At 54.6% G+C, this 24,639-nt stretch overlaps 1 protein-coding gene across 1 annotated transcript in view; it reads left to right on the top strand.

Annotated features, from left to right (window-relative positions):
- The window catches only part of MAN1C1 (mannosidase alpha class 1C member 1), a 137,553-nt gene extending 114,331 nt beyond the window's left edge, over positions 1 to 23,222 (top strand). Inside the window, exons 6-12 of the mRNA XM_004425752.3 lie at positions 3,071 to 3,197; positions 6,222 to 6,315; positions 11,250 to 11,365; positions 17,278 to 17,497; positions 20,006 to 20,178; positions 21,324 to 21,439; positions 22,439 to 23,222. Coding sequence (XP_004425809.2) covers positions 3,071 to 3,197; positions 6,222 to 6,315; positions 11,250 to 11,365; positions 17,278 to 17,497; positions 20,006 to 20,178; positions 21,324 to 21,439; positions 22,439 to 22,565 — 973 coding nt within the window. The 3' untranslated portion in view covers positions 22,566 to 23,222. The remainder of the gene's footprint in view (positions 1 to 3,070; positions 3,198 to 6,221; positions 6,316 to 11,249; positions 11,366 to 17,277; positions 17,498 to 20,005; positions 20,179 to 21,323; positions 21,440 to 22,438) is intronic.
- The last annotated feature ends 1,417 nt before the right edge of the window (positions 23,223 to 24,639 follow it).

Here is a 24,639-nt window from a genome sequence, read left to right as displayed (position 1 = left end):
GGCTCCAAAGGTGACGATCACACCATACACGTGAGTGCACACACAGGCACACACACAGCTTCCAGGCTTCCGCCAGGCAGAGAAGGGGCGCTGTGGAGCAGCCCCTCCTGCCAAGGGAGAGAACACAGGCTGCAGGCCCACTTGCAGGCTTAAAAGGCTGGGAGGGGAGCCGAGGGCAGAGCTTCATTAGCCCGTTGCCTCACAGGGCTGATCAGAAGACCTCCTGGTCTCCGGATGCTGCCCCAAACAGATGCATGTGGGGCACAAAGGACCTAGGATCTGGATTTAGATTCAGCTCTACCAGCTCCGTCACTTACTGTATGACCCTGGAAAAATGTCTCCCCCTCTCTGAGCCTGAGTGTCCTCACCTATGAAATAAGGATCATGGTATCTACCTCTGAAGCTGGATATGAAGGTAAAATAAGATACCACAGCTGTCTGGCACATAGCAGGAACTTAACTCTAACCAACAACACAATTTACCTGTGCATAATTACATAATGATAAAAATGACAGTAATTACAGGCATAATTTATACTTCACAATAACTCTGTGAGGTGCAGGTACCGTCGTTTAATGGATGAGGAAACTGAGATCTAGAGAAATAAACCAGCCTGCCCCAGGCCACCTAGCTGGGAACTGCGGGAGACAGCATGTGAAGCCGGGCAGGAGAGAGGGAAGGCCCGGCCACTGCCCGCCTCTGCCGGGCGCTGCTCTGCCTGTCTGCGGGCGGCTCCACCCAGGAGGTCCACTTGGGAGGGCGAGTGTTGGGAGGGAGGGGGAGAGGAAGGAGAGGCTCCTCTGGGGAAACATGAGAACAAAAGACGACTGGGTGGCCGGTGGTTTTTTGCCCTGAATTTCTCGGCACGGGCAGGAGGCGTCAATTATTCAGGAAGCCCTCCATGGGTGCTCACAGCTCGCACTGAGATCACAAGCTGGAGAGAGGAGTCTCGCTTGGCCTGAGGGAAGAGGGACAGAGCTGGGGCAGCTCCCCCTTCCCTCTGGGTGAATGTGGGGCCATCGGGTGGGAGACCCCTTAGGGCAGACCTCAGTGTGAATCCCGCCTCCAACACATACGGGCTCTGACCTTCAACAACTCACTTTCCTCTCTGAGCCTCAGTTTCCTCCTTTGCACATGGGATAAATGATGCTTTATCTTGTGGGCTTTAAATGAAGTCAGGATGCAGAGAGCTGCCCCAGTGCCTGGCATCTGTAGTGGCTCAATAAATGGAAGCTGTTTCATTGATTATCCAGGAGTCAACTTTCCCCTCTCTGTGCAAACCCGGCCCTCCCCACCTGGCCCCTGCCCCCTGCCCCTGAGTCAGGGAAATACCCCAGGAAGTGGAGACGGAAAGAAGGGGCCAGTGGTCAGCTCTGTTTATTGAGGTCACCTGCTCCAAAAGATCCTAAACTCAAGTCTTCCATTTGTTTCTGAAAGCTGGGAGACTGATGAGTTTTCTGACTTCTCCAGAAACCACATCCAAGCCAGATAATGGAGTGTAGAGAGGAGAAGTGCAGCCTCGGGGGAGCCCCAGCCCACCCTAGAAAAAGCAGTGCCCCTCGGGTGGCAAACCGTGGCCTCCCACCCCCACGCCTGCCTTCCTAGGTCCTGTCCCTGGAAGACAGGGACAGGTAGGGGCCATTCCCTGGGGAGCCAGAGCTATCCCAGCAGGGAAGCCGAGGGCTTGCAGGAGGCCCTGGCAGAGCCAGCCCCTCAGCCTGCCCCACACTAACTGCACCTCGGAGCCCCTACAAAGAGGGGGAGCTCACTCCACCCTGCTGTCTTCACCCCCTCTCCCCCTGGGGGTTCTAAATGTCCCATAGGAAAGATCATCATTATACATATGAGGAAACTGAGGCACAGGGAGAGGGAGCAGCTTGTCCAAGGCTACCCCCGTTCTGGAGGCTAGACGGTATTATCCTCACCCAGTGTGACGGATGCAGGTACTAAGGGTCACAAGGATAAAATGGTTTGCCCGAGGCCGCTCAGCTAACAAACTTGAACCTGGCCTCCTGGCTGCAGATCCCAGGAGATTTCAAGTGAAAGCACCTGGAAGGCAGTGTCCGTGTGTATTATTATATAATTAAAAGTGAGGCAGGCCGCGCAGCGGCCAGGACAAGTCTCGGTCAGACCAGCCGTGGGGTCCCAGCTGCTTCACTTTCTCTGTGATCTTGGGCGGGTGACGTCCCTGTCCTGTGCCTTAATTTCCTCATCTGTAAAAGGGGCAGCTGGGAGGACTAACTGAGGCCCTGCTTCTGCTCTCTTCCTCCTTGAAAGCACCTGGCACGTGGAAGTCGTGACTTGACAGCCTTCTCCGGTGAAGTCGCAGGGCGATGCTAGTAATAATACATAATCTGACTTTCTCTAAGGTGCCCATGGGCGGCACGTGGTTAATGGCTGAGGAAACCTTTGCTCCGAGAGCCCTGCTGCCTTTGTTCCTAACCTTGGGCTTCCCCAGAACCAGCAGCTCCAGGAGCGTGGTCGTACCACAGCCACCTGCCTGTCAGGTGTGGGTTCCACGAAATTCCAGGTTTGGGCCAGTCTGTGTCCTTGGGCAGCACTGACAGTGTGGGAGAGGGAAAGGGCCCGCCGTTTACCCTCCGCACGCGGTGCCATTGACTGTGAGCAGCTGGGTTGCCTTCAGCCCGAGGGCGGAAATGGAGTGTTCTGTGGGGTCTGACAGCATTACCGATGTCACCTGTAAATTTAACAGCGCATGTGCCAGATCTTCGCCACCAGGGCAGCTCTGCTCCTGTCCTTCTCGAGCCCACAAGTCTTACAGGGGCTGCTTGGCAATAGGAACAGAGAATATGGCAAGTCAGACAGGCCTGGGTTCAGACCACCTTCAGCAGGTCCCTTCGTCTCTCGGAGCTCGGTGTCCTCATCAGCAAAACGGGGCTGTTAATAGCACTGACACCCAGAGAGGATTAACTGAGACTGTACATATGATGAAGGTTCCTAGGACAGAGCCTGGCACATAGTAGGTGCTCCCCCACTAAGCAGTCCCTGTTACTCAGCAGAGGAGCCGGGGTGGTGGTGGGGTGACAGTGGCTGCTTCTGTCTTTTCAGCGGCTCCAACAGGAGCTGGGGCTGGGCCATGGCAGGGAGCAGCAGCATCCTGGCCGAGTTTGGATCCCTGCATCTGGAGTTCTTACACCTCACTGAGCTCTCTGGCAACCAGGTCTTCGCAGAAAAGGCAAGTCTTCTCCCCTGCTCCCTCCCAGTCCGGCCCCTCCGTCTTCTCCCCTCTGAGAGCAGAAGGCTGAGCACTCAGCCCAGGATGGGGAAGTGGACACCGGAACAGCAGGAGCACAGGTGGGGAAGGCAGAGGGTCTCCAGCCACCACTAATATAGCAACTAGCTACTGGTTGTGGAGGACCTAACTGTCCCTGAGCCAGTGGCAGGGAGGTGAGTGCAAGAGGGAATCAGGATTCTACAGAGGGGAGGGAGGAGACGAAGCTGCCAGAGAAAAGGTTCTCACTGGTACCTGTCACCTCGGTGGCAACCGCGCGTTCGTGAAATCTGGAGAAAGTGCAGCAACTGAAATCCAGGCACCAGCTTGCATTGGCAGGAATTGGCCACTGGTGCAGAAGTCCCCTTTCCAGAGACATTTAACTTTTCATGTGAGATATGCCTGCCTTTTCCTTCCAGCTGCCCGTCTAGCTCACGTTGTCAGCAAGCTGGCAAAGCGATCTCACTCCACAGCAGAGGTGCACGTCTGCTCCTTCTAGTTGTTCCCGGGCTGGCTGAGGCCACAGGGGAGCTGAGAGCTGGCATCCAGGCTGTCGTCCGTCCTGACAGCTGCCCACTCCTGCCCCTCTGCGAAGCCCTCCAGAAGGAGCAGTTTCTCAGTGTCACAGCCCTTGTCAATCCCACTGTCTGGAAGTGTCTCTGTGGGTCTAACCCTAAACCCAGAGAAGGGAAGTGTACACACACCACCCTCAGATGGCCCTCAGGCTATGTCACCAGTTGTCCCTTCCTGAGTCGTGCTTGGGGAGATGAAGCCCTGCCCTCCAAGAACCTTTGGAGGCCCCCACTCCCAGAGCCTCTCTTCCCCTGAAAGGTAGCCTCTTAGGATGCCAAGGGAGCTGGGAGGCCATGGAGTCACACCTTACACGGTGGCTCCCAGTCTCGTGTCAGCCAACTAGCCTCAAATCATCTCCTGGCACGTCTGTGAGGAAACAGCTTCCTGGGCTTCACCCCAAGCCCAGGAATCCGCATTTTTAATACGTGCCCATGTGCTTTTTGACGCCAGGTTTAGACCACTGCTTACTCACTGTGGGAATCCACCTGAGCGTTCTTGAGAAGCTGAAGAAGAGCTTTTTAACACCTTGATCACTTCCTCTGCATTGGGGCTCACTGCTGCCCTTCATCAGCCCATGATATTGTCAGATCCTCCTCCAGAAGCTCTTCCTTATATTGAGAGAGACTCTGCCTCTCTGTGACACTCCACCTTGAAAGCTCATGGAATAAGTTTAATCCCACTTCCCAACGGGTCTTATTTTCTGATCCTTTTCCCACCTCCAAGCCCTGCCTCCCCTCAGCCTCCCTGTTTCCATTGCTCTTGAGCAAAGCTCCTCCAGGAAGATTGTGGGCAGCTCAGAGTGGAGTGGGACGAGGAGCTCCCTCAGGTCCCTGGCTAGTCTGGAGATACCAGCTACCACTGCCTGAGCACCTTCCATGTGCTGGGACCTTAGAGTATCTCTGTCCCATCCAACAACGCTGTGGAGTGGGTCCTCCTGTTATCCCCATTTTACAGAAGAGGAAACAGACTCAGAGAGGCTAAGTCACTTGTGCTAGGTCATCCAGCGGGCATTCAAGCTCAGGACTTTCTGACTCTGAAGCCCGTGCTCTTTCAAGACCAGATTAGTACAGCAGGCTTCTAGCTTTGTCTCCAGAGTCCATCCGCCTGTGTTTCTCTGTCTTTACATTTACATTCTCTGGGTATTTTCATCCCCTAATCGTGCCTCCCACAGAGGCGATTATAAGCAGTCAACAAATTGGCCCAAATTCTGGAAGTGCCCGCACCCTCTGGGGGAGCTAATTTAGCCTCTTTTCTGCTTACCACCAGGACAGCCGAGAATAAGTCAGATACAAGCCCATTCCTGTCCCCATAATGGACTCCGCTAACATAAATGCATATGAAATCTGATGTGCAAAGCAAAGTGCTGTTCCCTGGAAAGGTCTGACAGCTAATGGCTGCTCTCCCTGCTCCTCGCCTTGTAGATAAACCTGTGAGCATGATGCGGTGCAGACCCCGAGGGCCTTTCTCTCCAGCAGATTCTGTACTGGGAGGATTTCATGTGCTGACAGAGAGAAGACCCCAGGGGATAAAGCCTTCCCATATCCCGCTTCTCACCTTCCACAGCCCTAAAGGTTGCAAGCCCAGGCTCTTCTTGCTTCAGGTGGAGCGGCCTCTGCTGCACGGTCCCCACCCTGATCCATGTTGGACCCAGGGGCTGCTCCGTGTGGTCAGACACCGACTCGTGTCCTGGTCTGCCACTTACGAACCTGGTGACCACGGGCAAGTCACCGAACCTCTCTGAGATTCAGGTTTGTCATCAGTTAAACTGAGATAATAAACCATATAGGCTGTTCGGAAGCTTGGAGATAATGTGTTGAATGGGTCTGGCTAAGAGGAACTGAGAAATGTTAACGGCTGTTGTGGTGGTTGTAGTTAAAACCCTGAAATGCCTGTTAGGGAATGGGGGTATTGAGGAGCCCAGGCCTGTCCTCTGGCATGGCTCCTGTGGTGTCAGATAAAATAACATATTACTAGGTTGAACCATATGAAATTGCCAACATTTGACTATTTCTGACCATTTAAAAAGGCAATTTTACCTAGCACTTACAAATGAGCTACTATCACTTATATGAACCCCCCTCCTAAAAAGACCCATCCCCAAAAGCAACGGGCAATGAGGAAGGGGTGAGGTGAGTGTGGGATGGGGGCCTGGCAGGGCCCCAGGCGGAGCGGTCAGTGCAGAGGTGGTGGGTCAGGCCCCTCTGTGGCCGTGTCCTGCCATGCCCCACACTTGGGCACAAGGGCAAGGCTGGCTCGCCACCTCTGGGTTGGATCCTGCTGCTGGTTACGCAGCTCTCCCTCTGCCTTGTGGCAATGGTTTCCTCTGCATCTGAACCAGCTCAGTCCTCAGTGGGCTGGGAGTTGGCTGGCTTTTTCAGAAAAGTGAAGGTCCACCTGGTGTCCATCTCTCGGCAGGTCAGGAACATCCGAAAGGTCCTCAGGAAGATCGATAAGCCGTTCGGCCTCTACCCCAACTTCCTCAGCCCAGTGAGTGGGAACTGGATGCAGCGTGAGTATAGAGACCCCGCTGCCCCTCTTTCAGCGGACTCCGGCCTGGCTCCCAGCCCGAGTGAGGCCCCTGGGCCGAGTGGGGAGCGATGCATTTATCAGAGCCACATACCAGTGAGGCATTCGCTCGGTGCTCCTGGCCACCACCAGCCCTGCCAGGCCTCCTGGGCGGTTTTCATTGTCATTGTCATTGCTGTTGTGACAGGTGTGGTGGAGGCCATCTAGTAAGGCCCTGCCCATGCATCCCCGCATGCTGGCTATCTCCACCCTTCCATCAAGGCTACAGCCGTCCATCTCTTACAGCGCCCACTGAAGCCTCCTTCATCATCCCCCAAACTTGCGGGAGTGTTCCAGAGAGAACTCTCTACTCCAGAAGTGGCTCCAAGAAAGGCCGTGCGTCCTCTCCCAGCCCCTTTGATCTGGTTCACCACCTCCAACTTTAATTTAAAAAAAAAAATTAAGCAGAGCCTAACTATACAGCAATATAAAAACCATCAATTCACTGCCTATAAGAATGGGTCCCGTGTGGGTCACCCGTGGAGCCTCATTCACAGCCCCCAGCTCCACCTTCTGAAACAGAATGGGGTCCAGGGGATGCTCAGGTAGGAGAGTGTTGAAAAGTCTCCCAGGCCCCTGGGATTGCACCCCTGTCGAGAAGCCGAGCTCTGCCTTGCCCTCCTGACCAAGGCCCTGGTCATGTGGTCACAGTCAGCGCTAACTGATGGCGCTGCTGCCACGGGCCCTGCCTCTAGGGGCTTCCCAAGACCTGCCCACAGCCCTACCTCCACTGCCTCTGCCCAAAGGAGGACACCACTCCCTTTCCCTGCCTTCAGCCGCCGTGGTTATGGCATCAGCAAGGGCTCAGGGACAAAGTAGACATGAGTCTAATGACTGCACGGCTGCAGGGACTCACTGCATCTCTTTGATCCTCGGTTTCCCCTCCTGCAAAATGGGAGAAGAGCTCAAGATATGTTCTCTTTGTCCCGTGGAGGAGTGTGGGAGTCACGGTCAGAAGCTGCAGGAAACAGATTTCAGTTCATCTTCCAAAGATGATATGGGCTGTCCCAAAAGGTAGTGAGCGCCCATCACTGACAGTATGCTAGCAGGGCCTGGCTGGCCGGCAGGGATACTGTGAAGAAACTGCAGGCGTGTCCTTCCAACCCCGAGCCCCTCTGATCTGCGGGTCCAGGAGGCCCAGAAAATTCAACCCAGGAATTTTCCCTGTTGATGACCTCACTCCCAAGTGGCCTCCTGCAAAAACCACTTATAGAAATGCAAAGTATTTTTAACCAAACACACAGGCAAATCCAAAAGTGCTGGGAGAAAAGGAAGGTTTGAATTACAGATTATGGCCACGACGGAGACAGTTCAATAACTGTTACTGCTTTTAATTGCAAGGCCTGACTGGGGATGAAATGAACTACACAGCTGCCGGCCTTAGCTGCTCCAGGACAATGCAGCAAAGCCCATAAAAAGGAGAGGGATGGGCCTTCCCAGCCTGAACAGCCACCTTGGCAAATTACAGGGGAGCCCCCCTCTGAGAAGCATAATTTTCTTTTCAAACTGCACCAGGGTCGCAGGGCCAGGCAAAGTCAGACACGTATGGGAAATTGTTTCATATTAATAAAATATGAATCCGAGGCCTGCTGAAGAGCAGAGAGAAGGTTATCAAGCCCTGCTCGTCTGGGCGCCTGCCTTCCTCCTCCGCTGGCTTTGCCGCCTGGGTCATCTCAGGTTTTCTGTGGTTTTCACTGTGTTTTTTGGCGATTGTGTATTTTTCCAGCAGGTGATAACATTCCCAACTTGCATAAGCTAAGTGTGTTCACATTCTTTTCTCCCTTAGAATCATCTGTTTAGTCCCTTTGCAACCACAGAAATGGCAGTTTAGAGAGGCCACCGAGGAATTAGGGCTGCAGCCCAGTCCCAGGCCTCTGTTCTTGCCCGCTCCCCTCTCTTGCTGGGAGCTGAGCTTCAGGGTAACGGGAGGCCAAGACCCTCCAGCCGCTAGGACTTCACAGCCAGGATAAGTCCACCAGACCCCTGCTGGCACCAAGGACAGACGAGACCGACCCTAGCAGAGCCACTTAGAGCTCAGAGAGCTGCCAGCCCTTCAGCTTGACCCCTGCAGTGGCCTGTTCTCCTTGTCCACTGCCCGAATCCCACGTTTTCCTCAGTGGGAGGGAAGTGGCAACTCCCGATTCTCCCTGGGGGGTATAGAAGTGTCAGCTGCCCATCAGCTCCAGCTTCACGCTGCTTTCTTGTCTGCCAATTCCCAGGCTTGTAGGGCGGCCACCTCCTGCTGCCAAATGTGATGAGAGCGTTGACACCGTCAGGAAGCAGAAGGACCCACCTCTGCTCTAGGGCTCATGGACACCAACTCTTGCTCCCCTTTTGCATTTCACAGATCAGGAGACTGAGGCCCAGAGTGGAAAATGGCTTGCCCCGGGCCAGTGGCAGATCCACGTCTTCTAATTCCCACCCCTGCGCTTCTCCCCGTGTACCCCATGGTGCTGGGAAGACACCACACACACACACCTACTGGAAAGCAGTGGGACCTCCAAATGAGAATTGTCCACTTCAGTCGAGGCCCCCTGAGAGACGGACTATACACATATACCCAAGAGGGTGTCATGTCTCAAATGCCCATGGAACTCCTGGTGACCTGGGTCCCCTCTCCTGCACACACCTGCCAGGTGAAGCCCTCCACCATGTCTCACACATATACTCTGTAATCACTTGATGAAGTCCAAAGTCTTTGGCTTGGCATTCGAGGCCCTTCCTAGCACAAACCTACCTTGCTTTCATGCGTTCAGGAGTTACTGGGCGTCTGCTTTGCGCCATATAGGTACTGGGCATAAAATGTGAATCATACATGGTCCCTCCCCACAAAGAGCCCCCAGCCTAGTGGGGAAGGCAGACCCATAAACAGATGCCTATGACACAGGTTGGGAGCAGCTGGTGGCAAGGCACGCACCCAGCAATGGTAGGGTGGCTCCCACTGAGTGCTTCCTCCGCGAGGCACACTGGGCCAGAGGTTGCATATGCCTTATCTCATTCCCTCGTGGTCAGCCTGCAGGGAGGGACTGGGAGCAGGTTTATGAGAACACTGAGAGCCACTCTGAGGAGGGGACGCCTGAGCCAAGGTGTAGCACTGAGGACGTGTTAGTCGTGCCAGGTGGGGGAGGGTGTTCCTGGCGGAGGGGTCGTCAGAGCTGAGAAATAGGTGGGAGGGTGGGAGCTAGGAGTGTTTGGGGTGGCGGAGAAAACGGTGGGAGGAGGCAGGCCCAGGAGATGAGTGTGGAGATGAGGGGCCATCTCCTGAGCTGTCGAGGGCTCTAAGGAGGGGCTGACCCAGTGTGCCTTCCAGCCTCCCCCACCCCTGCTCTGCACAGACCTCCTGCTCCAGCTGTGGACACGCCATTGACATCCCCGCCCCTCCTTTGTACTTGCCCAAGCTGTATCCTCCACCTAGGAATGGGGGCCGGGGGGTATGCTATGCTGGTGCCCACTTCCCTCTTCACATAGGAAAGTCCAGCCCGCGCTGACCCCTCCCACTCTCCCCACGCTCAGGCGTTATCTGGTCTGTTCCAGTGTTTGCAAGTGCTAGTCCCATTCCTGAACCCCTACTGGGGCAGGATTTGTTGGTGGAGGAGGCTGGAGGGGCCAGAAGGGCTGGTTTACTGTGGGGGTCTCCCCTCGGCCCCCTTTCCCGCTCCCCGTCCGTCTTTACCTCTGACTTTTGGCCCCTCTCTCTTCACACGTGTCCTTCCTTTCCCTGTTTTCATTCTCTGGTTGACTGTGTAAAGCTGCAAGAAGTGAGGGCTCTACCAGCTTGGTGGCCTTGGAGGAGCTCTTTAGGCCTGCTCTCGGTTTCCCATCTGGGAAATGGGTTGACAGTGCTCATCTTGCAGGGTTCTTGGGAAGATTGTCGTAAGTAATACGATAAAGCTCTTGGCCCACAGTAGACCTTCAGTGAGGGGTGGCTGTTGATGTATTCTCTATTTCCTTCTCTTTCCCCGCCCACTCTCCCTCCCTTCTCTCTTTCTACCCCCTCTTCCTCCAGGAGAGCTGAAAATACTCTTCCCATTGCCCCGACCCCGCCTTCATCTACCCGCCATGTTCCTTCCTCTCTGTCTCTCTACTCAAGTGAATCATGAGAGGGAACTGAAGTTTGCTCTTTGTTGTACCTATTAAATGCCTTCTGTTTCCCTGTTGTTAATTTCTAAAGCATGTGAGCGAAGTATTTTCGTGTCTTGCTTCTGTGGTTAAGTGCTCCTCAGTCAGCCCGTCTTTCTCCTGGGACAGCTCTGGGTGGAGACACCTCCTCATTCAGCCACGATCTGGAGGTCCTGTGACTCGGGGCAATGCCAGAAGGGCAGAGAAGGGGTTCACAAATGTGCTTTTCCCTCCCGCTGCTCCTCTGAACTCCATTTATCCCAATTTGCTAAATTTAAACTCAGTTTCTCCAGAGCGGCTCTGTACTCCATCCGACTAAATTAAGCCTCTCCTTTCTCCTTTCCGTGGCCTTTTGTGAACCTGCCCAGCATTAATTACCATGTTTGTCACCGGGTAATAAAAAGCTCTGAACTCTCTGCCACCAGATTATCTTTTTAAAGAAATGCAACTCATTTACAGTTAATAACCAGAGGCCCTGTGTCCTCTGCTGCTAAAGCGCATGATTTATAGCAGCTGGCTGAGCCCGTGCACTTTTGTGCCGGATGATCAGGCTCAGGACTACCCTAGTGTCCCTGAGTCGCAGGCTGTGTCTTTCTCGCAGTCCCTGTTCTGGGCTTGGAGGCTGCTGATTAATGCTCGCTCGCCGCCTGCACACAGCACCGGGAGGCTGCCGAGGCCAGCGGGCGAGACGGCGCCCGGTTAGTCCCGCCAGCGGCCTTGGCAGATGGAGATAATGTTCCTGCCCTCTTTCCCTCACAGACCACGTCTCGGTTGGAGGACTCGGGGACAGTTTTTATGAATATTTGATCAAATCCTGGCTGATGTCGGCCAAGACAGATATGGAGGCTAAAGATATGTACTATGAAGCCTTGGAGGTAAGACAAGACCCTTATGCTTCATGGGCGGTTGGTCATTGGCCACGGGCTCTCACCCAGGCCCCTGAGTGGTTGGGAGGAGGTGGGGAGGGTGCTCACCCCTCCCCCATGGTGAGCTGGCTGGAAGAACAAGACAGTCCCCTCCCCAGCCAGTCACTTTCGCACACCCTGTCTCATGACTCTTCTCGAACACCTTGAAATTAGGGCTGTGTTAGCATCCTCATTTTTCAGATGCAAAACCCAAGCTCGAGGAGGTGAAGTCATTTGTCCAAGATGTCACAGGAAGCGGCAGGCAGTCTGATTCAGAAACCACCATGTCTGTGCTTCAGTTGATGTGTCAGAGCCCAGAACACAGCCAGATGGTGGGCTAGGAGCCCTCAAGTGAGGCTGCCAAAGCAAGACCCTCAGCCATCTTCCTGCTGAGCCAGAGGGGACATAATTTGCACGTCTAAGCTGGGAGGGGCCTCCCTCAGTGGAATATCCCGTTCTAGTCCTTCTCTTTATGTGGATGGAAACCAAGGACCAGAGAGGGGAAGACACTTGCTCAAAGCTACACAGCACAGAACTGGCAGAGCGGGAGGTAGAGCCAGGTCTTCTAAGCCAGCCGCAGTGTTATCCCCACTGCCCCTCACTGCTGCTAGTCTGTCCACAGGGCATGGAATGAACGAAGGGTGGTAGGCTGAGATGAGTCCCCCCAAAGATGAGGAGACTTTAGGACAGAAGGGGGCATTGGGTAGCCTGAGCTACTGGGAAGGGGGTTATGGAATCCCATCAATAGATACCTTTGAGCCCAACTAAGAAAAAGGCACTGGGCAGGCTCTGGGCCTCAGTTTCTCCATAAAGTGAGTTGAGCAGGTTGGATCTACTCCGCTACCACCTTGGTCTAAGCCACTACCTTGTGTCCCCTAAACTGCACTTCTTGCTTCTCCCCGCCCTCCCTCTAAGTCAGTTCTCCACACAGCAGCCAGAGCAGCTAGAAATGCATGTCCTTCCCCTCACTGGCTCTCTTAGCACTTGGAGTAAACCAGACCTCTCACCTTTGCCCACCAGATTCCACCTGATCCAGGCTTGTCACTCACCCTGAACTCTTTCCCCTTTGCCCTCTCAGCTCTGGTCCCCAGCTTGCCTCAGACACACCGGATTCCCTCCCACCTCAGGGCTTTTGTATTTGATGTCCATCTTCCTAGAATATCATGCAAATGGCTGGGTCTCACTTACTAGTCAACTCAAATGCCACTGAAGTTAGCCTTTCCCAGCCTCTCTCTGTCACATACCCCAGGCTTATTCTCTTCTTCATCTTCATTGGCATCTGAAATCATCACGTGCACAGATTTGTTTACTTGTTTGTTGTCTATCTTCCCCAAATAGAATATGAGCTACGCAGGGGCAAGGATCTTGTTTACTCATTCACCCTATATGCCTCACTCCTAAAACAGTGCCTGGTACTTTGGAGGCATACAGTAACTATTTTGTGAACAATAAATGCATGAATGCTGAAAGGATGGAGGGAGGGAGGGAAGGATGGATGGATGGATGGGTGGATAAATGGGTAGATGAATGGAAGGAAGGAAGGATGGATAGATAGATGGGTGGGTGGGTGGATGGATGGATGGATGGATAGGTGAGTGGATGGAAAGAAGAAAGGATGAGTGGGTGGATATGGGTAGGTGAATGGATGGATGGATGGATGGATGGAAGGAAGGATGGGTAGGTGGATAGATGGGTAGATGAAGGAAAGAAGTATGGATAGATGGGTGGGTGGGTGGGTGAATGGAAAGAAGGAAGGATGGGCGGGTGGATATGGGTAGATGGATAGATGGGTGGATGGATAGATGGATGGGTGGATAGATAGGTGCGTGGATAGATGGATGGATAGATGGGTGAGTGGATGGATGGATGGGTGAGTGGATAGGAGTGGATTGATGGATGGGTGGAAGGATGATGGGTGGATGGGTGGAAGGACCGATGAGTGGGTGGATATGGGTGGAGGAATGGAGGTGGGCAATTGGATGGATGGATGGATGGATGATCTCTAACTCCCCTCTGATCGCATGAATCTGGCCAGGAATGGTAATACTTAAAGGAAACACAGTGAAACAGGCCTCCGGAGTCGTGGACCCTTTAAACTGTGGGCTCGGTGATGAGTTTTCCCTGCCCAGCTCCCCGGCACCAAGACCTCAGTCATGAAGCACCTACTGGGACTCCAGTTCCAGCTCAGTCTGAGTCTCAGCCACGTCCACCCCAAGCTTCTAGGGCTGAGCTCAGACGGCAGCCAGCACCTGCTGTCAGAGGATTAGCCTTCAGCGGTGGCAGGGTGTGCTGCCAGCAAAGGCCCTTTCCGGCCTTTCTGCAGTTCCTCGCAGAGTAAACATAAAGTTAACGAGCGGCCTGGGCTCGTTAGGCCTGTGCCCTCAGGGCACACTGTGGTTGAGGCTTCAAGGGAAGAATGGCCATGAATTATTTAAGCAAACAGGGAGCCTTATGGAAAGAGCTTGATTGAACAGCAGAGAAGTCTGCTCTGCTCCCCGCATTTGATCTCCCCCGTGGAGAGCCTGGAGTGTCTCTGACCCTGGGTAAAGCCCAGGGCCTCTGGCAAGTTTGGGGCTTTGAAGAATGTTCTGGTGGTTCTTAACCTTGTCAGCGTTTTAAAAATCACCTGGGGAGCTTAAAATCCCCATGTCTAGGCTGCACCCCAACAAGATCACATGAGAACCTCTGGGCTAGGGCCCCTGCAACAGCCTTGAAAGTCGCCCAGGGTGGGTCCAGTGTGCAGGTGAGACCAATATCCAGCTGGGTGGGTGCGGGGTGTTCGGACAGGCCAACTGGGCACACCCCTGAGGGTCATGGAGAGAGCCTCTGTCACTGCGGCCTCCCCTGGGCAGGCTCGCTGAGTGCCTTGTCTCATTTAGCCCCGTCTTACAGATGATGAAACTGAGGCTCACAGAGGCCCAAGGTCACACAGCAACAAGTGGAGAGCCAGGGCGCAAACACGAGTCTGACTGACTCCAGATCCAGTGCTCCCGCCTCCACGTAAAAGCGGCCAAATCACAAGGGAAGCCTGGCTTGCCTGCCGCCCCTCTGGGGATAGTGCAGATGCGTCCCCTCCAGGGGGCAGAGGAAGCCAGAGTCTCTGAACAGCCTCAACACCAGCCCAGGAGGTATTGTTTCCATTTTACAGACGAGGAAAGGGAGTCTGCAGAAAAGTGAAATAACTTGCCCAGAGTCCAGCTCTCCTACTGCAGAGCCGAGATTCAAACCCGGGTCTCTGGCTCTCAGCCAGCTCTTTGCTATGGTTGGAGCCGTTTTACCAGTCGGCTGCCAGCCTGTGCTGTCTTCTGTTTTCCTTAGGGTTTGAGAAAGCCTTGCTTTTTTTTAACTTTGCATCTGCTTGTCTCAATTGTGTCCTCAGAGAGAGACTGGTCTCATTTCCTCTTTACCACAATGACTTAGCTTGGGGTTAACCCCAAATGGAAATAGCCTGTGGGAGGGGGTCTTAAAGGTGCAGAATTCTAGCTGCAGAGCACGGCTTCCTGAGGTCTCCCCCGGATGTCTGTGTTCTCTCTGAAGTGCTGACAACGGGTAACTGAACCAGGCTTCTGTGCCCTGGACCAGCCCCGCCACCCCTCCCCGCACTGCATGCTTCGTGATGCGGAGCAGCTGCCATGGACCCAGCTCTGCCCAGGACCAGGGCTGGGCCCAGAGCAGACCCAGCCCAGCGGCAGGTGGCTCTCCAGACCTCCTCAGGACTCCTCCCCACGTGGAGCAGGTGCCCTGGCACATCACGGCATCAGAGCTTCCGCACCTGCCGCTCAGTGAGGGTCCTGCAGCCAGCCCACCAGCCCTGGCCGCACGGGAGAAGCAAAGGGAAAAAACAGTCAAGGAGCGAATTGTTTTAGCACCTTCCGTATGCCAGGCACTGGCTAGAGATGGTGGTGGCTTCTGCCATCACAGCACTGAGTCCTGGGAGAGACAGACGCTCCACAGATCCATGCACAAATACGTCAGCACAGAGAGGGAACAGTGCCACGTGGAGAGAGAACAGGGCGGCAGAGTAACAGTGGCAGTGGTTTAGACTGGGGAGCCCTCTCCAAGGAGGTGCATCCTGGAGGAGGCCCGAAGGCCCACTTGGGGTCAGCAGAGGGGCGGGAGCATGTGGGGAGAAGCAGCATCGGTGGCAAAGCCCCGAGGCAGGAGAAAAACCCAGCCTTCATGAATGTCAGCGTGGGAGAGAGGCCTTCTCTACCTCCCTCTGCAAGCAGGACCCCTCCCCAAGCTTTTTTCTGTCTCAGCCCCTCAATTTGTTTCCTTCGAAGTACTGATCACACATCGTGATTCTTTCGTGTGTTTGATGTTTTGGCAAGTCTCTGTACTCACTGGTGAGCTCCCCGAGGCGTGTCCAGTCCTGTCTTCAGGGGCTGTATCCTCCGCACTGAGCACAGCGCTGTGCTCATGAAATACTCGATTGGGGGGGGTGGGGGTGCAGGAGTGAAAAGAGGCCAGTGTGGCTGGGGTCGGGGCCTGAGGAGGGAGGGGCGGGGCAGAGTGGAGAGGAACTGTAATAGCCTACATTCAGTGAGGACGCCCCTGTGCTGGGAAACATGCTAAGCTCTCATTTCATCCTCACAACCCTATGAAGTGGTTCGTGCTCTTATCCCTGTTTTATCCCTGAGGAAACTGAGGCACTGAGAGAACATAGAACCCGCCCAGCGTCACACAGCTTGGAACTGGTGGAGATGGGGTCTGAACCCAAGGAGTCTGAGCCCAGAAGCCATGTCCGTGGTGTCAGGGTAAACCTCAGGGTCCAGGTCAGGGAGTCTTGGAGGCCCTGCTGGACTTTTGTCTGAAGGCACTTGGAAACCATGGAAGGGTGTTTAGCAGGCAGGAGATGCGATCCGATTTGATATTTATAGTATGCAGAGACCCTCCTGCCTGGGAAGAGATTGGAGGAGCCAGAGTGGAGGCAGAGGCCTGGCCGGGGCCCCAGAGGCCCCAGCTTTGGACCACGACCCACACACCCTCAAGTCTGGCCTTGTGGCGATGTGGGCAGCTGCCACCATCACCCGGCTTTCCAAGGCTCCTGGAAGCTACCAGCAGGGAGTTGGGGGCAGGAAGGCTAACACCTACACCCCCAGCATCCCGCAAGTCTTTACCAACAGCATCGCCACCTGCAGGAGCAGGGAAGGGCTCTCGAAGCTCCTTGCCACCAAAAGGAGCAGCCATCGGGTAGTGGAAGGAGGGTGCTTGGGCATCTGGGGGTCCTTGTCCTAATCTTGGTGTGGTGGGGTGACCTGGGACAAGCCACTTGACCCCTTTGTGTAGGGCACTGCAGCCCATGTGCCTGGCTTGTCATGGGCGTTAAATGAGAAGCCGTGTGATAAGGGCCTGTAGAGAGCAGCTCTTGATTTTCTGTGGGTCCTGTTTGGGAATCTGGTAAAATATGTGGACCCTCTTCCCATGAAAATGCACAAACACAAACGTATCACATACAATTTTAGGGGCGTTCTGGACCCCCTGAAGCCCATCCGCAGTCCAGTTGAGCTTCAGGTTGACTCCCTAACAGAGGATATAATGGAGGATGATAATGATTTTTAAATATTTTTTTTAATTTTATATGTAGAAGATTTAAAAGTCTATAAGAGATTTGCCCTGGGGAGCTGCCCTGTGTCCAAGCCCCTCAGCAGGCCCCAAGCCTCAGCTGGGTGAGTGGCAGAACCTCCTGTGGCCCCATCGGAACGGCCACCAGTCCAGGTTGGGCCCCCTTTGCCTGGGATAGAGGGCTCACAGAGCTGCTTTTGCTGCTGTCTCCAGAATGTTCACTTTCCGTCCTCTCCCCCTCCCTTCTCTGTACCCACCTCCCCCACCCACCCATCCCCCTGCCCCTTCTCCCTGCCCAACTCCCACCTTGCTCCCAGGCAATAGAGACCCACTTGCTGAATGTCTCTCCCGGGGGGCTGACCTACATTGCTGAGTGGCGAGGGGGGATTCTGGACCACAAGATGGGGCACCTGGCCTGTTTCTCCGGGGGCATGATCGCCCTCGGCGCTGAGGATGCCAAGGAAGAAAAGAGGGCCCACTACCGAGAGCTCGCAGCCCAGATCACCAAGACGTGCCACGAATCGTACACCCGCTCAGGTAACCCTGCAAGGGGAAGGGGCAGCAGAAGAGGCTGAGGCTAGACACCAGGAAGAACTGGAGAGACCAGCAGAGTGGCAGTGAGAAGGGAACACGTGGTGGCAGGGCAGTCTCGCCTTAGAAGTTATGTAGAATTTGAACAGGGGACGTGTTGTCTATGCCCTGAGGTTGTACCCTAAATTAAAGGGAGAGGAGCGATGGCGTGATGATGTATGAAGCACATTGTGTGTGCCAGGTGTTGTTCAGCACTTGACACACATCATTGCTGAACCTCACAACACAGATGAGGAAACTGAGGCTCGGAGATAACTTGGCCAAGGTCCCACATGAGGAGCACAGAGCAGAGGGTCCTCCAGCCGCCGAGGTAGAAACATTGGCTTCCTGAGCCAGCAGATCCCTTTTCCCTGAGCCCCTACCCCGAATGTACCTCTGCCTTTCCTCTCCAAAACCCTCCTATTTAGAGGGTCTCATCACCTCCTGGCACCACCCTGTTTGTTACCCTCTTTGATCCAAGACCACTGGAGGGCTGGAGAGCATCTGGATCATGCCCACCACCACCCGCTGGAGAACTGTCAATGCTCGAGTCAGAAATCACATTAGAAAGCATGAGCCCAACTCTTCATCTTACACATGGAGAAACTGAGTCAGCCCAGAGTGGGGAAGTGACTTAGCCAAAGTCACACTGCGTGCATAGCTAAGCGGGGCTAGAACCCAGGTCTTCTGATGCCCAGCTCCACCTCGTGTGCTGCCTCTCCAGACGGTGCCCCCCAGGGCCCCAGGAGGTGCCCACTGCCCTGAGTCTAATCCCAGTCTTGGTTGGAGGAGGGGACCTAAGATTTGCAATAGAAATTCCTGGCTCAAGTGCCACTCGCCAGCTGGGTGGCCTCAGTTTTCTCACCTGTCCAGTGGGAACAATAACACAGGGTGAGGCAGAGGGTCCCGTAGAAAGCATACTCCCGGCCGCCTTCAGCCAACAGCACGGGAGGCATTTGTTGGCAGTCCCCCCAAAATGAGTCTGTGACCGCTTGGGTCGAATCCAGATCTCCTGGAGCTGTTTTCAGGAAGCCAGCGATTTGCAATGGGTCCTTAAAACCAGACTTGAGTTCCCTTCAAAGAGCTGTCTCTGCCAGGGCCATAAACAAATAGGAACTCTCAGGAATAATAAAAAGCTCGCTATTTGTTGGGGACAATCAGCCCAGACCATAAAAGACAGTCCGCTTAATAGAGCATATTGTTCCAGCCCGCCCGCTCCTCGCAGACGGCTGCGACAGGCGCTCCTGCCCTCACCCCGTTAGCAGCTTGGCAAAACGACTGTTTTCTGATGGCCGGAGCGGCCGCACCATTTGAGAGGGTCGGAGAGGCCAGGGTCTGGCTAATGCCTCTCCCATGAAGCCCTCCCTGGAAGAGCGGGACGTTCTGCAAAGCTCCGGCCTGTCTCAAGGAAAAGCAGCCCAGGGCCTCGCGAGGTCCTGCACCCTAATGGCGACGGGGCGGGGGAGCACACATTAGGACCAGAGCTGGGCCCTCAGCTGACATGGACAGCATGTGCAGGCACTAAAGGGAGGAAGATCTGACCCACAAACCCTAAATTTTGGACCTCGAGAGTCAGACCCAGGAGGGAAAGAGAGAGCACAGCCCAGGGAAAGGGCATCAGACAGATCCAGGGTCACATCCCAGCTCAGCCACAACTTGCTGTGTTCCCTTGGACAAATTACTTAGCCTCTCTGATCCTCAGTTTCCACATGCATGAGAGCAGGATAATAACATCTACCTTAGCAAAAAAACATCTTTTGAGGATTGAAATAATGCATGTAAATGGTGGCTGCGGTGGTGGTTATAATTGTGGTCATTCAGAAAATAGGAATGGCAGCAAACTGTCCAAAAACAAACAATGACAACAACAATACCCAGACCTCATCAGCCCTTCTTATCAGCTCCCTCTGCTTGAGTACCTGCCTCCTGGGCAGATCTTCCCCTCACCTCTGCCTCAGGTCTCCCCAACGGTCAGCTCTGGAAGGCTGGTTCCCTAAGAAAGGGGGTCTGTGGAGAAGCATCATGCATGTTAGCATATTAAAGGATCTGATAAGTCCTGCAGACAGGAGACTTTAACTTTGTTTAACCCACTTTTCCCCCAATATGTTTAAACCTGGAACCCGTTCTTGGCTGAGCTCTGGTTGACAACTTGCACAGTAATGTCTTAGAATACACAGCTGGGGACACCTCCCTGTCTCCCCAGACTGCTAGGCAGTTCATTTGGATTCTCAGAAACTGCAAAGTTTTCGAGGCCCCAAGGGTCTAGCTTCGGCCAGCCAAGGCCAAGTGGGCAGCTGTGCATCTGCCAGGCTTAGACTTATGGGGCAAACCAGGCAGGGCCCCCCCGCACAGTCCATCACCAACCACCGCCCAGCCTGGGCTTCCAGACCGCTGCGATCCCTCGTGGGGCAGCTGCGTCCTGAGAAGCAGGAAGGGGAGGTCTGACCCAGGCGCTCTGGTTGGTCATTTCCACAGATACCAAACTGGGGCCCGAGGCCTTCTGGTTTAACTCGGGCCGAGAGGCAGTGGCCACGCAGCTGAGCGAGAGCTACTACATCCTGCGGCCGGAGGTGGTGGAGAGCTACATGTACCTGTGGCGGCAGACGCACAACCCCGTCTACAGGGAGTGGGGCTGGGAGGTCGTGATGGTGAGTGGGCGGGGGGGGGGGGCGGTGGGAGGGGACCGGGTGACAGGTGCCCCTGACAATTCACAGTCAGGGTCCAAAACCCCCAGCTCAGGCCCCAAGAGGAAGGTCAAGCCAGGTTGCCATCTGGCAAAGGTTCAGAATGCAGAGGGTCAAGGTCGCGGTTGCAGAGCCAAGGGTCTCCTGCTGGGCAGATTTAGGCCAGGAACTTGTGAGGAGGGTTCTGAGCGCCCACAGCCTTGGGGCCTGGGCCTGGTGTCAGCAAATTGAGAGGCCAAAGGCAGGGCTGCAGCCAGAGAGGGCCAGAGCACATGGGCACTGCCTTCTGACCTGAAGCCTGGACAGGTGGCTTTGGAGTTCTCTCAAACAGGAACTGGCTGCCAGGCCAGCAGCTCACCTCCCTCCTCTCCCTAAAGCCAGCCCAGCCCCGGGCAGCACCCCCTTCTCTGGGCTCTGCTCCCTCCCCCGGCCCCAGTCTCTCCTCCACTAGCCCTCTTGGCCCCACCACCTAGTAGGAAATCTCATGGCCCTCTTTGGGGTAGGTGTGAGAGTCAGGTGTGGGGATTCCAGAAGGTTCCTTGATGGATGCTGAGCCTTCTCTGTCCCTCCCCTCCTCCCCCCTTCTCCCCCACGGGCCCACTGCCCTCAGAGGCACAGGCTGTCCTGGGGAGAGCTCATACTCAGGCGGGCACTGGGGCCCACTCAGGTTCACCGACATGGTTCGTTGGCCAGAGTCCCCTGCTTCCCAGGGGGCCCTGGTTCCTGAGCATTGAAGGCCAAGTGTTTTCTGCTCCTGGGCCCAGCCCACAGACCCCTCAGTGGGTAAAAATTGCATTTCTATACAGAAGGCAGACAGCCCGTGGCCCACCCACCTCTGGCCTAGGAACCAGGGACTTAGAGAAGCTTCCTCTAAGTTCAAACCAGGAGAAGAGCTCGGCAGGCAGCCCGTGTCAGTGAGCCCAGGGAGTGCGGCCCCCCAGCCTGGCGGCAGGGCAGCTGAACCCTGAAAGAATAGTTTGGCCATTGGCTTCCACAAATGCTGGGGTCCCCAGCCAAGGGGTCAGGGGCCTGCCTGTTCGTGAGCTGGGCAGGCACGAGTCTTGGGGTCCTCTCCTCTCCCCACACCAAGGCTGCCTCCTTTTCTTCAGGCCCTAGAGAAATACTGTCGAACGGAAGCCGGTTTCTCCGGGATCCAGGACGTGTACAGTAGCATCCCAAACCACGACAACAAACAGCAGACTTTCTTCCTAGCGGAGACACTCAAGTGAGTTGGGGCCTGGTCGGTGTTCTTTCCAGGGGACTCGGGCTTTTCTGAGGGACGCGGGGAGGGGTCAGCAGTCCCTCCCTTCACAGACAGTCAGGCTCTGACGTCACAGGGGGCCCAAGAGGGATGAGGGCCTTGGGATCTGGAGGGTTATGCCCCCAGGGGTGAGCCTTGGGCCAGGCCAGTGTCTCCACTCAGAGTGAGACCGGGTTGGACCCCACGCCCTAAGTATTAGCTGTGCGGGAAGTGAACTTCTGTAGCCTCTCAGTCCTTTGAACTGAACTATGTCCTCTTCTGTACAATGGGGATAATGACGATGATGATGACGTCAGCACTGGTCACTGCTGCTGGCCTGCCCTCTGCAGTTTCCCTCTGCAAAACGGCTGCTGCTCTGTTCCCTCTTTCTTGGGGTAGGACTTGGCCACCCCATTTCCTTGCAGTTCCCCAAAGCAATCCCCTTGTGCTTTAACTCTAAGATGGATCGGAATAGTCCTTTCCTTCCAATAAAAACCCCCGTGGCTTGGGAAGCTGGAGTTCTAGAGTCACAACTCCCTGTTCGTTTTAGTGCTAACGTCTACTTGACTATAGAGTCTCCTGGGGGGCACATAGGGAGCAGCCTCAGAGTTCGGACTGGTGCAGCACTCAGGCCACCCTGCCAAGGAAGGAGAATCTAGGCCATAAAAGGTCCTAGCAGGGCTCACATACAGGGCCAGGTGGGGAAAGTACCTGAGTGGAGCTGGCTGGGTGTGAGGTAACAGAGTGAGGGCTGGGGCAGAGCCAGGACTAACCCAGGTCTCTGTCCCAAAGCTCAGTGCTCTCCTCGGCGTCCACTGCTCCCTCCCCGAGACCAGCCGTCCAAGCAGATTTGGGGTCTCGGACCTCTCTGCACCCTTAGCCACAGGCCCGTCCCAGAGGCTCCTGAGATTCGTTCCCAGTGGGTCTCCATTCCCCAGAGCACTGACAGGCTGTGTCTTGCTTCCCCCCTGCCCGGGGGCACAGGTATCTCTATCTTCTGTTCTCTGAAGATGACGTGCTCTCCCTGGAAGACTGGGTGTTCAACACGGAGGCCCACCCGCTCCCCGTGAGCCACCTGGACAGCTCCAGCAGGGCCGGGGGCCGACTCTGACCCCATCTCCCTGCCGCTGCCAGGCCGCTGCTGGGCCGCCTTGCCTGTCTGGGATTCGGGACTGTTCTCAAAGGGATTGGGAACGTGGGCCCCATTCCAGGCAGGTCCCGGGCAGATGTGTCAGACAAGCAACTTCTTTTCCTCTGTGAGGAGACAGGACTTGGAGACACAGCGATGTCGCAGCAGGCCCAGACATCTTCTCTACGGAGAATTTCTACGAAACCCACTCACTTGCCATTCCAGGGCCGGGTGACCAGAGGTTTGCATATCGACCCATGTATTTGATTCAGTTCCTTTCATTTTTTGGGTTTTTTTGTTTTTGCTTGATTTTGCCTTTTCTCTACAGTTGTGTTTTGTCACAAATTATAAATATAGTTTTCAAAATCATGTGCTTTCAAAAACGGTGTCATCCTGGTGAACTAAACCTTAAAGTGTTTGCACACACACACAAAAACCGTGACCTCATGTTCTATATTTTAAATGCCTTTGCCCGACATTTACTCTATGTTCAACTCTGTGTCATTTATCTTATAGTTTGAGGAGGGGTTCCTCTTTGATTTGGGCCTAAGTGTTACAAATCACTAGTGCTATTTTCAGTATTGTAATGGAAAAATCTGTAAACTTACAATAAAAGAGTTTATTGGATAAGAAATACGATTGGGTTCGTTGCACGTTAGTGACTCCTGGGAAAACCATTGCAATGTTATCAGAAAGACGAATCAACCAGAAGTTGATTTAAGGTATCATTTAGTGAAGACTCCAACTCCTATTGCCTTCCCTTAAATTGGTCCTAATATATTGAGTGAGGCCAGTCCTTTCAATGGAGCTGGATATTTATATTTAGGTTGAGGCTTGGAAGAGGCCCAGAGAGGGACAGTAACTTGTCTGAGGTCACACAGCCAGTAAAGGCAGAGGTGAGCCCAGCCACTACAATTTGCCCACCGTCCCAGTCCTGCGTTCATGTATTCCATTATTCAGCAGATACTCGGTGAGTGCCTGCAGGGGACCAGACACCAGGCTAGATGCCAGGGACACAGCTGTGAGTGAGGAATTCATAAGCCCTGCCCTCAGGGAGCGTACAGTCAACACAGGAGAAACAGACAGTGAAGTAAAGTGACAGATGGGTAATATGGCTGCAAGTTACAGGAGATGCTGCGGAGGAGACAGGCGGTCCGAGGTGCTGATGGCCAGGACCTATCTCAGGGGACCCTGGATTGCCTCCCTGAGCAGATGGCCTTCACGCTGAGACCTAGAAAAGAAGGAGGAGCAGCGGGAAGGGTGTCCCACGAGTCCACCTCCCCCACGACCACCACCTGCCCCCCGGGGAGGAGGCCTGCAGTGCTGAGGCTGTCCGGCAGAGCAGGGAGTCAAGCAGCGGCCGTGCGGTGAGAGCTCTTCCTCCCCCACCCCCACCCCGCTGCAGCTGGTCCACACTGCTGCCCGCTGACCGCACGGGATAGGGTTGAGCCCTTCCCCACCTTCAGCTGCTTCTGTTAGTAAACTTGAGTAACTGGCTTCAAGCCCCCGCTGTGGGACCCTGGGCAGGTCCCCTCTCCTCTCTGGGCCGCTCTTTTCCATCAAGCAGAGGAAGACCCTGCACCTTGAGCGGTTGCCGTGAGAGTAACTGGGATGCCGCTGGCGCCCTGGCGCTGTGGGAAGCGCTGCTTCCTTGTTCTGGAGACTCGGATGCTTCCAGCATCTTCCTAAGCAGTGGTCAGAGCTACAGGTGAGCTGTCCCTGTAGCAGGAGCCCTGGCGTTTGGGGAATAAGTCACCGCCTGAACCAGCACATTTCTTCCCTCTTGACAGGCATCAAGAAAGCGTGGTTCCAGCAACCCACCTCTGCTCATTTTAAGAAAAAGCAGGACAGAAAAACCCATTACACAAACATTATAGAAACGTTAGGAATATCTTTATGATAAGCAGAAAGAAAAATCATTTGCCATCCTATTTTCTAGAACAAATACTGTTATATTTTCTTCTAGATCTTTTTCTATGAATATACAGAATATATTTTGCAAACATGGTATCATACTGTGCATACTGTTTTATTATAATCTGCTTTTGCTCTTAAC

Source organism: Ceratotherium simum, chromosome 22 (genome assembly GCF_057802395.1).
Source record: "Ceratotherium simum simum isolate JZ-2026a chromosome 22, ASM5780239v1, whole genome shotgun sequence".
In the NCBI taxonomy this organism is placed as follows: Eukaryota; Metazoa; Chordata; class Mammalia; order Perissodactyla; family Rhinocerotidae; genus Ceratotherium; species Ceratotherium simum.
Note: the sequence above shows the minus strand (reverse complement) of the source record. Positions and strands in the feature narration are given on the sequence as shown.